This window comes from Plecotus auritus, assembly GCF_963455305.1.
Source record: "Plecotus auritus genome assembly, chromosome: 4".
In the NCBI taxonomy this organism is placed as follows: Eukaryota; Metazoa; Chordata; class Mammalia; order Chiroptera; family Vespertilionidae; genus Plecotus; species Plecotus auritus.
The window spans coordinates 110163747-110179581 of record NC_137775.1 but is presented as its reverse complement, the minus strand read 5'-3'; the positions used below and the strand labels follow the sequence as shown (position 1 = coordinate 110179581).

At 45.6% G+C, this 15835-nt stretch overlaps 1 protein-coding gene across 1 annotated transcript in view; it reads right to left on the bottom strand.

Annotated features, from left to right (window-relative positions):
* Positions 1–6848, bottom strand: part of RHEB (Ras homolog, mTORC1 binding) — a 48075-nt gene extending 41227 nt beyond the window's left edge. The window contains exon 1 of the mRNA XM_080665834.1: positions 6389–6848. Within this exon, the coding sequence (XP_080521960.1) occupies positions 6389–6440 (52 nt within the window). The 5' untranslated portion in view covers positions 6441–6848. The remainder of the gene's footprint in view (positions 1–6388) is intronic.
* Between the last annotated feature and the right edge of the window lie 8987 nt (positions 6849–15835).

Sequence of the window (15835 nt, the reverse complement as noted above, 5' to 3'; positions counted from 1 at the left end):
ACAACTAACCTTTAAGAAACTACCACCTATGAAGTTTCGGTGGGTTATCAAAGAATATCCACAATTACCTGAAAAAGCTACTAAAATACACCCCCCTTTCCCAATTATGTAGCTGTGCAGGCTGGACTCCCTTCATATACTTCATTAGAGTATCACATTGCAATGAAATGAACTCAGAGAAGATATGAGAATCATATGTTTTTTAAACCAGGCATTTAAAGATACTTGCAAAACTGTAAAACACCCTATCAAAACCCCAGATGCTTTTTTTCGTAGAAACTGATGGAAATGTAAGGGACTCAGAAGAGCCAAAACAATCTTGAAAAAGAATAAAGTTAGAAGACTCACTCATCCCTATTTTGAAGCTTACTACAACACTACAGTAATCAAGACAGTGTGATACTAGCATATGGACATACATATAGATCAGAGGAATAGAGTCCAGAAATAAATTTTCCCTCACATTTCTGGTCACTCAGTTTTTGACAAGGATGTCAAGACAATTCAATGAGGGAAGAATAGTCTTTTAAAAAAAGGGGCTAAAAAAAAGGGGAGGGGGTTGGGACAACTTGATGCCCACATGCAAAAGAATGAAGTTGTACCTCTATTTCCTATCATATGCAAAAATTAACTCTGAATATATCATAAACTCAAATGTAAGAGCTAAAATATAAAACATTGAGGAGAAAACGCAGTATTAAGTCCACACGGCCCTGGATAAAGCTTCAAAGGAAGCAAAAAGTTTCCATCCACAGAATGAAAATTATTTGCAAATCATGTATGATACCACTCTGTTCCCATAAAGATGGCTAGAATAAAAAAAGACAGACAATAACAAGTGTTGGTGATTGGTGAGGATGTGGAGAAACTGAAAGCAATGTCAATTGTTGACGGGAATATAAAAATGGCACAGCTGATTTGGAAAACAATTTGTCAGTTCCTCAAAATGTTAAATATAAAGTTACTTTATGTTCCAGAAATTCCACTCCCAGAAATATACCCAAGATAAATAAAAACATACACTTCAACACTTAAGACAAAAATTTGTACAGGAATGTTCATAACAACATTATTCATAACTAGAGGCCCGGTGCACGAAATTTGTGCATGGGGGGGGAGGGGTCCCTCAGCCCAGCCTGCACCCTCTCCAATCTGGGACCCCTCGAGGGATGTCCGACTGCCCGTTTAGGCCGATCCCATCAGGCAGTTGGACATCCCTCTCACAGGACTGCTGGCTCCCAACTGCTCGCCTGCCTGCCTTCCTGATAGCCCCTAACTGCTTCTGCCTGCCAGCCTGATCACCCCTAACCACTCCCCTGCCAGCCTGATTGATGCCTAACTGATCCCCTGCCAGCCTGTTTGCCCCTAACTGCCCTCCCCTTCAGGCCTGGTCACCCCTAACTGCCCTCCCCTGCAGGCCTGGTCACCCCTAACTGCCCTCCCCTGCAGGCCTCGTCCCCCCCAACTGCTCTGCCCTGCAGGCCTGGTCCCCCCCAACTGCCCTCCTCTGCAGGCCTGGTCATCCCTAACTGCCCTCCCCTGCAGCCCTGGTTTCCCCCAACTGCTCTCCCCTGCAGGCCTGGGTCCCTCCCAACTGCCTTTCCCTGCAGGTCTGGTCACTCCCAACTTCCCTCCTCTGCCAGCCGGGTCACCCCTAACTGCCCTTCCCTGCAGGCCTGGTTGCCCCAACTTCCCTCCTCTGCTGGCTTGGTCACCCCTAACTGCCCTCTCCTGCTGGCCTGATCGCCCACAACTGCCCTCCCTTGGAGACCTGGTCCCTCCCAACTGCCCTCCCCTGCTGGCCATCTTGTGTCCACATGGGGGAAGCCATTCTGTGTGTTGGAGTGATGGTCAATCTGCATATTACTCTTTTATTAGATAGGATAGAGGCCTGGTGCACGGGTGGGGGCCAGCTGGTTTGCCCTGAAGGGTGTCCCAGATCAGGGTAGGGGTTCCCTTGGGGCGTGGTGTGGCCTGGGTGAGGGGCCTGTGGTGGTTTGCAGACTGGCCATGCCCCCTGGCAACCCAAGCGGAGGCCCTGGTATCTGGGGTTTATTTATCTTCTACAATTGAAACTTTGTAGCCTGGAGCGTAGCCAAGCCTTCTGCTTGCTCCGTGGCGGCAGCCATTTCTGTTGGGACTTATGTATCTTCTATTATTGAAACTTTGTAGCCTTGAGTGGAGGCCTGGGCCGGCAAGGGCAAGCGGAAAGCTTGGCTTCCTCCATTACCGGGGAAACCCAAGCCTCCCTCCTGCTCTCTGTGGCGGTAGCCATCTTGGTTGGGTTTATTTGCATATTCGCTCCTGATTGGCTTGTGGGCGTGGCTTATGGGTGTAGCAGAGTGATGGTAAATTTGCATATTACTCTTTTATTAGATAGGATAGCCAAAATGTAGAAACAACTTACGTGTCCATCAGTTGACGAATGTAGAAATAAAATGTGTTATATTCAAACAATGGAATATTATTTGATAATAAAAAGGTAAATTCATAGAAACAGAAAATGGATGCCAGGGACTGAGGGGAAGGGAGGATAGGGAGTGACTGCTAATGGGCACAGTTTCTTTCTGGGGTGATGAGGGTGAGTATGGATGAGTATATCCTACATGGACATTTAGTAACATTCAGCACTGAAAGTGATAACCACAAATGCAAACTCTGGTTATTCTCTTGTACAGAACAATTAATGATTTTTAAAAAAAAGTTAACAGCCAGTGTGGCTCAGTGGTTGAGTGTTGACCTATGAACCAGGAGGTCATGTTAGATGCCGGGTCTAGGGCACCTGCCCGGATTGTGGGTTGCTCCCCAGTAGAGGGCATGCAGGATGCAGCTGATCAATGATTTTTTCTCATCATTGATGTTTCTCTCTCTCTCTCTCTCCCTCTCTGAAATCAATATATTTTAAAGTATATTCTCATTTGTGATAAAACACACACACATATATTTTAAAGTATAGCCCTAGCTGGTTTGACTCAGTGGATAGAGTGTTGGGCCTGCGGACTGAAGGGTCCTGGGTTCAATTCCAGTCAAGGGCACATACCTTGGTTGCAGGCTTAGGGCACGCGCAGGAGGCAACCAATCGATGTTTCTCACATTGATATTTTTTTCCCCTCTCTAAAATCAATGGGAAAATATCCTCGGGTGAGGATTAAAAAAAAAAAAAAGTATAAAAAATATTTCAAGCTTCAACGCAAGGTGACCACTGCAGGACTACCAACCCCCCATACACAACCTCAAAATGTTATCAAGCACTTGAACATACAATTTCACATACTAACAGATTTTATACATGTTTTACCTTAAAGTATTTCAGTGAAATGTGTCCAAAAGGGATAATTTAAAAACAGACAGTAAACGAGAACACAATTGGCTTGTATTTTATTTGGAACAAATTTGATGCTATTTTTTCTTGTGAAGTATACAAATCAAAGGAAGCATCTTTCCTACTACCTAAATCATCTGAGAAGGTAATACTTGGAGTTACTTTTTGCTAAATTGCCTTTTATAAAACAGAGTGGTTTCATTTTCTCTCATGATTGTTCACACTTCTGTGATCCCCTCTCTGGTTAACCTCAGAGGCTTACATATGGCAAACCACCTTTGGATTATGCTCTGATGGTAAACTAGATTATCAAAGCCTCTCTAGAAAATTTCAGTGAAAGATGCACCAGATTTTATTTGAAGATAGTTACCTGACACTACTTTAACTTGATTAAGTTGAGTTACCTCCTACCCTGGGACTCCTTGTTTGTATTAGAAACAATGGGTGTAAGAGAGCTGGGACACTTGTCCACTGCTGAAACAATGAATACAAAGCACTCCCTGAAAGCCAGCCTGCGTTATAGGTGACGTGTCCTTAAACGCTTAACACTGTAAATAACAGGAAAAGTACTTCAGGGGAAAAATGAGTGGTATAAATTATCTGAGAACTGTCTTTTCCTTACTGATAGTTTCATCAGTGTTTAAAAAGTAACATTTAGTAGTTTTATCTGAAGGCAAAATTTAAAAATAAAGTCTGTGGCATGGTAAGTATTCACTAGTGAAAATGGCATAAGATATTTAATCAAGAGAACATTCTGAGAAAAGTATCGTTTCTAGTTGTGCCTTTTTCTACCACTCTACCCTATCAAAATGACACAACAGCTTAACAATACAAAATAACACAATTAAGAAACACAATACTCCAATTTCTCTAGTACAGCACCATCAGCAAGCAGACATGCCAGTAAACTCTTGGAGTCTGAATACTGAATCATTCCCCCAAGAGTGGCTAGTACATGGCATCAGGGAATTAATTACTTCCTTTTTGATGCTGGCAAAACAAAACAGAAGACCCCACAAACCACAAAGTGTCCTGGTTCATAACAAAGGTCAAGAACTCAAAAATCAAATACATAGACTGGGAGTAATTTAACCTCTCCAAAATACCTTTACTTCACTCATCACTACCCTTGAAAGTAAATATGGAGAAAATGGAAGAGGTTACTATATTGAGGGCATAGAAAATAGGGACTAGAACTTAATCTGTGTCCCATGGGAGGCTACTTAGAAGAGTATTTAACAAACAGCAGTTCACACTAAATGTTTAAGTGACCTGTCACATCTGGGTATTTAGGAGGGGGATGACTAGAAGGAAGACAAAACAGAAGGATTTCAATTGAACATAAGGAACTTCTTCAGCAAAAGTGATAAAACAGTAGACTTGCTTACTGAAGCCTAGAATCATCTCAAGAATTTCAAGGGGTAAGTCTGGATCTTTGGGGCATCTTTTGAGTTGAAATCAGGTAGCCCAGGTAGATGTCACCTGTAACTGATTATTCAGAGACTGCTAGCTTCAATTAGTGGGCACTGCTTATGTGTTTAGATAGGGCTCACTCAAGAGCCAAGCTATGTCATAGTCCCGTTCTTCAAAACGCAGAGGAGGAAATAGTACAGATAAGCAAAGGCTAGGTGATTCCAGCTGCCAATAAAGGCTGAATGGTGGGTTCCATATGGGCATTTGGGGAGTGGACTGTTAGCCACCCTAAAAACCTCACTTGGATGCATGGTACTTTAGGCGGCAGCTGTTAGGGCTGTCACCTATCTTCCCCCACATATGCTTATGACTTGACACTGCACCTTACAAGAGGCGCCCCTATGACTCTTGGAACCTCCTATCTCTACACAAGTGCCTTTGATCCTTCGCGCCAGCACTCGGAGGAAGCATGACAAAAGGATGAGTAAGCAAGCTGCAGCTCATCTTGGTCAAAGAGCACAGACCTTGGCACGGGCGGTGGAAAATGGGGGGAGGAAGCAGAACAGAAAGTGGAGTCGGGGAGTTCTTCCAAGGAACTGTAGGCAGTTACAAGCTTTCCTATGGCAGCGGTTACCTCCTCCTGCGACCACCGTTGATTCCAAACCCTCGCTTTCACCTCCTTCCTCCCACTACGGTCAAGTGCACATTTGGCTTAGACAGTTACTTCTTAAAAACAACACGAAAAGATAAAATTCTCCAGGCTTCTGGTTGTCAAAGACAATAAATAAGGCCTCACCCTGAAACACGGTTAAGTTCAACGGTTCTGCGCTCGCTCGCGCTCTCTCTCTCTCTCTCTCTCTCTCTCTCTCTCTCTCTCCACCCTATCCACCCCGCACCCCATCACAGATCACCCCGGTTCGGCAAAGAGGCGAGTGGCAGTAAGTTTCAAATATATGTCAACCTCTTGGGGGGAAACAACAACAACAAACTTTTGAATTACTTCAACAGCATGGTTACAAGTACCTGACCTTATTTTTCTCAGAAGAAAAATAGGACACCGAGAGATCTGACATTTATTTGTCCCTGCCCTCCTACTTCGCAGGCAGCATGCGGGGGCTTCCGAAGACGGCTGCGTTTAGGGTTCTTCGGTATGAAACTTGCCCTCGGCAGCTAAACGTCCCCGGTTTTGTTTAGAATGTGAACTTCAACACAGACAGAAAAACCCCGAGGTGCTGTTTCCTTTGTTAAAATCCCACGGACTTGATTCACTTTGGGGCGGAAAGGCTGCTAGCAGCGATCACGACATCGCGCCGAGAAGAGGCGGGGAGACAGGTGCGATTCCTACCCCTGCGGGTGGCTGCGGCGGTTCGGGCAGCAGCGGACCCCTCCGGCGCCACCCCGGGCTCGGCCGAACCCAACTCCCTGACGTCCGCGGCCTCCCCGACTCGTCCTCCGCGCTCCCCGCCGCCCCGTGGGGCCCGGCCTCGCCGCCGCCTCCGCTCAAAATGGATATGGCGGCGGCGGGCGGCTGGTTATGAAACGCGCGGCCGCCACATGGCCGCGCCGGCCCCAAACTTGGCCGGGCCCGCCGAGTCCCGGCGCCCAGGCGAGGCCGGGCCGGGCGCTAGGAGGCCGCGCCGCGCCGTCACTCACCCACAGACCGGTAGCCCAGGATCGCGATCTTCCGGGACTTGGACTGCGGCATCTTGGCGGCCTCCTCAGCCCCAGGCCAACCACATGAACCGCGGCGGCAGCGACTCCTGTGTTGCGATCGGCGGCGGCCGCGCCGGGGCAGAGCGGCATCCAGGGGCGGGGCGGGCGGGCGCGGCTGCCTCCGCTCCTGGCTCGCGCGCCCAACCGCCCGGAACCGCCGCGCGGCCCCGCCCCCAAACACGCCCACGTGACCGCCGCCGCCGCCCGTCCCACCGTGGTCCGCGTCAGCTTCGCCCTGCCGGCCGGGGCGGCCACTCCCGCCCCCGAAACGCACGGAGGTGGGTCGGAGGACGTTTTACTTTAAAGGGGAAAAGAAGGGACACTAAGAAGCCTTGGGAAAAGTCACGACTGAAACTCGCTGCGTCATGACCCTCCCACTGTCTTCCGCCGATTTTTAATTACGCCAGTTCTCCCAGAGCACTGATTGGGCCACTCCCGTCCGCCCGCGCGATGACGCGACGGAAATTCCGTCTCCCATTGGGGGTGGCGGAGAGACAGCCTCAGGGCGGGGCTGCTCTAACGAAATCTAAAAATAAAATCGGCAGCAGCCGCGCGTTTGTGCGCCAGCGAGGTTTGAAGGCTTTGAATATCGCCTGGTGTGGGGGTTTGGTGGGGGTTCGGGGGTGTGGAGGAAGAAGCTAGCTTCTCAGTGATTGGTTAAGAGCATGGCGAGGGGCGGGGTAAGCTGTGGAAGGCACGGTCATTGGTTCGCTGAGAGATCGGCGAACTGGCTCCCGCTGAGCCCTTAAAAGGCGCGAGACGCGTGGCGCGTGGTTGTTACCTGCTAGGCTCTGGGTTTCCCGGGGTTTCCTTTTTTAGCTCCTTTGCTATGTTGGTGTTAGTAAGTCTGGATTTGAGGAAGTCTTTGGTGATTAAACGTAATCCGCTGGTGATGGAAACGATAAAGTAAAATAAAAGACACCCGCAGTGAAGGACTGTGGGAAGAATAAAATGTGTTAATCCAAAATGTTTTGCAGTTCATTCAAAAAGTTTGCACTTCATCAGTTCTGATTTCTACTCTGCGACATGCGGACCCCTCAAACCTCACAGATTAACACATCTTTAATTTTCAACACTTGCGTGGCTAACTCAGTAGACAAACTCAGTGGTCTGAGCATCATCCCATGGACTGGGAGGTCCCAGGTTTGATTCCCAGTCGGGGCACATGCCCAGGTTGCGGGTTCGGTCCCCAATAGGGGGCGTGCAGAAGGCGGCTGATCGGTAATTCTCATCATTGATGTTTTTCTCTCTCTCCCCTTCTCTCTTCCTCTCCGAAATCAATTAAAAAAACAAAACCGAAAAAACCGTCCTTTTAGAGGGGATCTAATCTGCTGGGCTCGCGCTCTAGTGTGGGCTGATCTCTCCAGACGCTGCTCTATTTTCCACAGAAGGCGCCCTGACAACCCCTTATTCCTGGTGCCGGTGGAGAGCTGTTGGGTGGCACCGATACTGAATGCAGGAAGGGACGCCAGCTTGGGAGGCCTTGGTCATGGGAAATGAACGGGAAAGCAAGGCCTGACAAATGAAGCGATCAGGTTTCCAGCCAGGGAGACTTCTCTCATGGTAGACACACTTTGCCCTTGGTGGTTGTTAAAAAAAGCAGATACCCTGCTAATCCTATGAATGCCCCTGTAGTCATCGGTCTGTTTGACAGTGTTGACCTGCTTAGCTGGACAACCGCTTGCTGGTCGCGGCCCATTGCCTTTCCCGTGAGCACAGGGAAGGGACCCTCAGGAAGCTGAGCCACAAGATTGGATTCGTTGTAATGAAGAATTAGAGGTGATTGTCCCTCTAGTAGATATGCCTTGCTGAATTAGAACACCGGTGTTAAGGCAGAATCCTTTCCATGCTCAGCTCTTGTACTCCTAGGAGAGGGCGGTGGACATTCTTATTTTGAGGGTCTATAGATTGAAGCCCCAGACAACCAGCTGCAACTGAAAAATATCTTTGAAGGTCTGTGCTTTAACTTATTGGATTGTGATTCTACTCTATAATTAGTTGAAATACTTGAAAACTTCAGTTCTTAAAATGGACTCTCCAAGAAAATGTATCATTTTTATCCTGGGGGTTTGGGTGCCCCCTACCACAGTATTTTGAACTGATGGAAGGGGGTTGTGAAATCAACTTAATGGATGTCGCCTTTAAAAAAGAAAATAGAAGAGAATAGAGAAAATAGTAAGGGGAAGTATTGTCTCATGGAATTTTTGCTCACAGTAAGGGTAAGTATGGTCTCATGACATTTTTTGTGTGTGTTATGTCATTACAGATGTGTTATATACATATATGTTGTGTACTGAGTTCCATTGTAAAATGTATTTCTTACTGTGGTTGCCTCAGAAAGTTTGAAAGCACTGCCCTAATCTGAGAATATTAGGAGTCCAGATGGAGAAGTGCAGTTGTAAAGGACAAATTCATTCAAGAACTGTTCCAACTGTCTTGAAGTCCTTTAAAGTCTGTCAGGCCCAGGAGTCTTAAAGATTCCTTTATTCCAGAGTGGGGAGAATTTGGTTTAATAAGTAACTTAGATTATCCTAGCTAATAAAGAGAGAATATGCAAATTGACTGCCACACTGTAACAAGATGGCTGCGCCCACAGCGGAGGCCAAGTTCCCATAATGAGCCTTAAGGAGCAATCAGCAGGGACCTGAGGCTGTGTGGTGCTAGGCTAAGGAAGGGGACCTGAGGCTGTGCCCCCCCTCTCTGCCTGGTGGGGCTTGACAGGGGACCTCAGGCCACGCCCCTTGCCCTGGTGCCTGGAATCAGGCTGGGGAACCTCTGACCACGTCCCCTGCCCAACAGGGCTTGATGGGGGACCTCAGGCCACGCCCCCCGCCTGGCACCAGGGGACCTCAGGCTGTGCCCCCCACCTGGCAGGGCTTGACAGGGGACCTTAGGCTGCACTCTCTGCCCTGGCACTGGGCCAGGCGACCTGAGGCCACGCCCCCTACCCGGCAGGGCTTGATGGGGGTGGGGCTGGCCGGGTCTGGGTCCTGAGCACGCGATTTCGAGATGTAAGTGGGTGGGTGGGTGGGGACTTGACTCTGGTTCCCATGGCATGCCCCAGACTCTGACAGGGGGAAGATTTTCATATACATTTTACTAATTTTCTTTCATTTCTTACACTTATATTATAGAAAAAGGGTAAATAGCAATATTAAAATATTTCCTCTAATTAATTCCCTGTTAATGTGCACAAATTTCGTGCACTGGTTCACTAGTTTAAAATAACGGGATTGATGGTGTGAATTCACATAGAAATAACTGACTGCAGCCAGACCTTTTAGGAACATGGATGGGAGAAATGGACTTGCTTCTAAATTCAAAGTCCTTCTCCCGATTGAGATCACTTGTTAATCTTTGAGCAGCTGGAACTTCTGCCACCAATAACTTCTCTTCAGGTTCTAGTCCGGAGCTGCTCTGTCTTGTGGCCTCTGCATGCTGCCTTCTCTGTGTGTCCTTCCACTATGTTCTGTTTCCCTGGGAACTGAGAACGCTGTCTCTTCCACTTACATTCCAGAGAGTTCAGCATGATTGGTTCAGCAATTACCATCAGCTCTTGAGTGAGGAGCTCATGCTAAACCTGTGGGTTGGCCAGGTAGGCTCTGCTGGTCTAAACTGCTGGGGTTGGTGGGTAAGGCAGTTCATGGCAGTTATCTGAAACATGAACTGTCCACTCTCATGGGATCATTATTAACTTTCTGTAAGCAATAACAAGTTCAATGACATCTGACTTCTAGTTCCAGCATATATATTTTTAATTCCCAGGGGTAATATACAAAACTTTTTTTCTATCATTGGGTTAGAGCAGTGGTCGGCAAACCTCGGCTCGCGAGCCAAATGTGGCTCTTTGGCCCCTTGAGTGTGGCTCTACCACAAAATACCACGGCCTGGGCGAGTCTATTTTGAAGAAGTGGCATTAAAAGAAGTTGAAGTTTAAAAAAATTTTGCTCTCAAAAGAAATTTCAATCGTTGTACTGTTGATATTTGGCTCTGTTGACTAATGAGTTTGCCAACCACTGGGTTAGACTAAGAAAGAGAAAAGTGAGCCAAAACCGGTTTGGCTCAGTGGATAGAGCGTCAGCCTGCAGACTGAAAGGTCCCAGGTTTGATTCCGGTCAAGGGCATGTACCTTGGTTTCAGGCACATCCCCAGTAGGAGGTATGCAGGAGGCAGCTGATCGATGTTTTTCTCTCATTGATGTTTCTAACTCTCTATCCCTCTTCCTTCCTCTCTCTAAAAAATCAATAAAATATATTTAAAAAAAAAAGAAAGAGAAAAGTGAAAACCACTGCTATGCTTATTTTCAGTCAAAGGACATTTGTGAAATTATTTTATGTCGGGGAGCACAAGAGACGTGGTAGGAAAGTTGTAGGGAGGACATTCTGAGAAAAGGGAAGTGTGTGGAAGGCCACCTGTCCTGTTTATCGGAATTCCAGCTTAGGGGAGAGTAAAGGGAGTGTCGAAGGCTGCACCCCTAATTATTCCTTGACCTTTCCAAACAAGTCTGTGCACATGCAGACCCCCGGGTGTTTACTGGAATCCTAATGCTCAATCCCGGGATGCCCTTGCCTAGAGGACAATGTAAACACATGTCCTCCCAAGATTTCTCACCCTGCTGATTGCATCTAAAGATAAAAATTTCAATAAAGCCTAACCAGGCACGCAATCGAGGCTGCTTGGACCCTTGAGCCAGGCAAGCCCCTTAGCCCTCTCCCCCACAGTGACACTGTCGGAGTAATCTGTTCATCCATAGTTCAGGTTCATCTTTTTAACATGTGAAAGAGTGACCCTCAATGAAAGTAGACATGAAGGCATTTAATTTTTAAAGGATGTGATGAAGGAAGACTGGAGAAGAACTAGACTCCCCTTAATCTTGGCACAAGGCAACCCAGACAGATCTGTTGTGTGTCACATAGGGTATTGTTTAAAGCAAACCATGCAGGTTGGGGAAACATGCCAAGGTCATTTCATTGTGTTGGAGTCAAGGGGACAGGTCCTACTCTTGTGAACGGGGGCATGGTTTTCTCAGCAGGGCCTTGATAGGCCTGTCCTCAGCATCCTAGCATGAGGCCATCCTTGTGGTCCGGTGTTTCTTCCTTTTCTGCGTCCCGCACGGAAAGGGAAGAAAGACAGGTTCCTGAGGGGAGGAGCTGGGGGTTAAGAAATTAGAGAAAGAAAGAGACAAGAGACAGAAATAGATTCAAGCTGGGTGCCGGGTGGCTTCCTGTCCTCTGATAGAGAGACAGTCACACTCACCTCAGACAGCACAGCATATTTATTGGTTTCCAAAAGGGATTTTATGATAAAAAGGAGTTTAGGGTGTGCCCAAATCCTATACATCAGGATCTGAGTAAGCTCCTTATTTTGGGTGGGTTAAGGTCCTTTTTGTTCCTCATTCCAAGTACGTGGAATCAGTACTGATAACAGGATTCTGCCAGTGCCCTTGGGCTCAGCTGAATAAGAATTAAAAAAGTATCCATGTGCCTTCCCAGACGGCCCTCTACACATCCTGGGCAAGGCAAGTCCCCGATTTCTACTGGGATGACAGAAAATCCTCTACTCTCTGAAGCCAGGGGTCAGTCTGGCCTGAACCCTGAGGTATGGAGTTGCATGGAGTGTTCCTAGAAGAGGGAATTGGAGTAAGCCAGCCCTATGTCCATGGATGTAAGTCACGCTTGAGGGAGGAAGTCGGCTCAGCAAGGAGTTCTCAGGACAGGTCTGGGCCTATGCGGTAGTTGTAAGTTGTTCTTAACTGTTAGGGGTTGAATATCTCCCCCACCCCAAGATACATTGCAGTACCATCCCATTCAGAATGTGATCTTATTTGGAAATATAAGTTGGCATGTGTGTGTCGGGGGGTAATTGGTTAAGATGGGGTCATGCTGGAGTAGACTGGGCCCTGATCCAATATGACTGGTGTCCTCATAAGAAGAGAAGAAGGGACTCAGGCACACAGACACAGAGAGAAGATAACAGGCAAGCCATGTGACAACAGAGGCAGAGATCGGGGTGATGCTGCCATAAGCCCAGGAACACCTGAGGCCACCAGAAGCAAGACGAGGCAAGGAGGGATTCTCTCCTAGAGACTTCAGAGGGAGCACAGCCTTGCTGACACCTTGATTTTGAAGTCTAGCCTCCAGAACTGTGAGACACCTGTTCCCAAGAGCCTGTGTGACACCCCTGGGGGTGCTCAGGAAAGGCTTGGGTGACATATGGCCTTCAGATGTTCCTTAGATGTGGCATTTAGGCACAGTGTTCATAAGCCACTGAAAGTTGTAATTACTATTTGAGGGACATATTCACTATTGGTTCCTCTTCCTGTGTGAAGAGTTGTCTCAGTGTTGGAGTTTCTTCCATTGGTGTGCAGGAAAAAATATACAACTTGTATTTTTAAAACACTTTCATTTTAAAACTAAAATAATTGAGCTTTGCCAACATGTAGTGAATGGATTGACCATGGCACCCTCATGGCCTGCATGGCAAATGGCGCCATGTCCTGGTGGGACCTCCACAACAGGGAGGGGTTGGCTGTGTTGCCCTCACTGTTTAGTGTTCAGAATATTATGTTTGCTTTGCATGTCTGGTTCTGAGGAATTGCAGAATATATTACCTAAGTTTTGCTAAACTAAATTCAATCTCACTAAATGGTCACTGGTCTCAAAAGAGTCCTTTCAAATAAACCATGAGTTAATAAGGATGAAAATGCAGTATAAGCAAACCTGAGAAAAATTCGAGAGCCGCCTTATCTTCCTTGTGTGAGCTCTTTGCCAGCTACATTAAAGGCACACATGATAATATAATCATACCTGACATGAAAATGCCCAAAAATGTTTACAAAAAAGTAAGAATTGACAGAAGCATTTAAAATATGGGTTCATGTTCACTATCATTAATGATAAATGTAATTAGAACTGATGACATTGTAAGTATCCATTAACAAATAGCAAGACATTAATAATTAAGCATCCAAAGCACAAGGAAGACCTTACATATTTGTCTGCAACCTTTTTTTTTTTTTTTTTAAAAAAAACCCCACACAAAACACATACTAAGCCTTGGTTTGTTCATTTTTCTTTTTAAAAATTTACTTATGGGTTTTTAGAGAAAAAAGAGAGAGAAAGATCAATTTGTTGATCCACTTACTAGTATTTATGCATTAATTGGTTGATCCTTGTATGTGCCCTGACTGGGGATCAAACCCACAATCTTGGGGTTTCTGGATGATGCTCTAATCAACTTAGCTACGTGGCCAGTGTTGTAACATTTTGTGTATGTGGAAATTTTCAAATACATATAAAGGTTGAGAAATTAGTGCAATGAGCCCGGCCCATCATGTTCACAAAGTCATGGACTATGGGATCCTGTTTTATCTAACCCTACCCACTTCCCCCACCCACTCACGGATTATTTTGAAGCAAATCCTAGCCATCATACTATTTCATTCATAAATATTTCAATATTTTCTCTGAAAGATGATTCTTTTAAAAAAATGACATGCCATTTTTACATTTAAATAAGACCAATGAAAGGTTCCTCAACACCACCCAGACTATTCAAATGTCTCTTAATACTTCATAATTATTTTAACCATTTGTTCAAATCAGAATCCAAATAAAATCCATATAGTGAAATTGGTTTCTATATCTCTTGTCTTTTACTTTTTAAACGTTGTTTTTAGAACTGTTTCAGATGTACAGAAAAATGATGAAGACAGTATAGTGTGTTCCCCTACATCCTGCACCCAGTTTCCCCTTTATTAATATCTTACATTAGTGTGGTCCATTTGTTAGAATTAATTAACAAATACTGATACATTATTATTATTATTTTGGTTAATCCTCACCTGAGGATATTTTCCCATTTATTTTTAGAAAGAGTGGAGGGGAGCGGTTGGGGGGGGGGGGGGGAGAGAGACAGAGTGAAACACCCATGTGACCAGGGCCAGGGATCGAGCCTGCCACCTTGACCGGAATCAAACCCAGGACCCTTCAGTCCACAGGCCACTGCTCTATCCACTGAGCCAAACCAGCTAGGGTTGATACATTATTATTAATCAAAGCTTATATTTCCTCAGTTGTTCCCTGCTGTCCTTTTTCTGTACAAGAATCCCATCCGAAATACCACTTTACATTTAGTCACCAGGCTCAGGCTTCTCCTGGGTGTAATCATTTCTCAGTTTTCTTGTTTTTGGTGACTTTGGCAGTTTTGAGGAGTGCTGGTCAGGTGTTTTATAGATTGCTCCTAAAGTGGGATTCGTCTGAAGTTGTTCTCTGGTTTAGTGTGGGAGTATGGTTCTCTGAGAGGAAGACCACAGAAGTAAAGTGCCATTCTCATCACATCCTGTCAAGGGAACGAATTCCCAGCATGATTTGTCACTGTTGGTGTTGACCTTGATCACCTGGCTCAGGGAGTGTTTGTCAGGCTCCTCCAATGGGAAGTCACTCTCTCCCTCCCTTTCCATACTGTCCTCTTTAGAAGGAAGTCAGTGTGTGCCGCCCTTGCAGACTGCGGGGCTAAGCTGTACTAGTTCCTTCTGCAGAAGAATTTCCTGTAGTCTCCTGGCAACAAATTTACAATTGATGTATTTGAAAATTGTCTTTATTTTATGTCTCCACTTTTTATTTTGAAATAATTATAGATTAGCAGGTACTTCAAGAAAGAGTTCCCATGTCCTGTTCTCTGGATGGTGACATCTCACCTAAATACAGTACAGTATCAAAACTGAGAGACTAAAAGTGGTACAACCCACAGAACTTGTTCAGATTTCACCAGTTTTACATGCATTCATGTGTGTGTGTGCGTAGCTCTGTTCAATTTTATTACGTGATTTGTGTAACCAAAACTACATAACTGTTCTATCACCAAAAAGATATCCCTCATGCTACCTTTTTATTTTTCATTTTTGAAAAATTCTTTTTTGCTGGATATAGAATTTTAGGTAGACAGTGGTGTGTATGTTTGTCCTTAAAGATGTTCCATTTTCTCCTGGCCTCAATTTTTTTCTGATGAGAAACCAGCTATCCTGTTTTTTATGTAATATATTCATTCCCTGCCCTGTCTGCTTTTTCTTTTTATATTTGGTGTTCAGAGTTTGACTATGATGTGTTTGTAATTTTCTTGGCTTTTATGCTGTTTAAGGTTTAGTAACTTTCTTTGTGAGTTACTGTTTTTGATCCATTTTGGGAAACTTCCCAACCAGTATTTCTTTAAGTATTTTTTTCTGCCCCATATTCTTTCTCCACTCATTCTGGGACCCCAATTTCACATATACTGGACAGTTTGATAGCTTTCTACCAAAAGAGCCCTTATTCTCGTCTGTTTTCCCCTTTCTAGTTTAACGATTTTTAAAAATCCGGGTAACATATTTTTTAGTTCTAGGATTTCTAT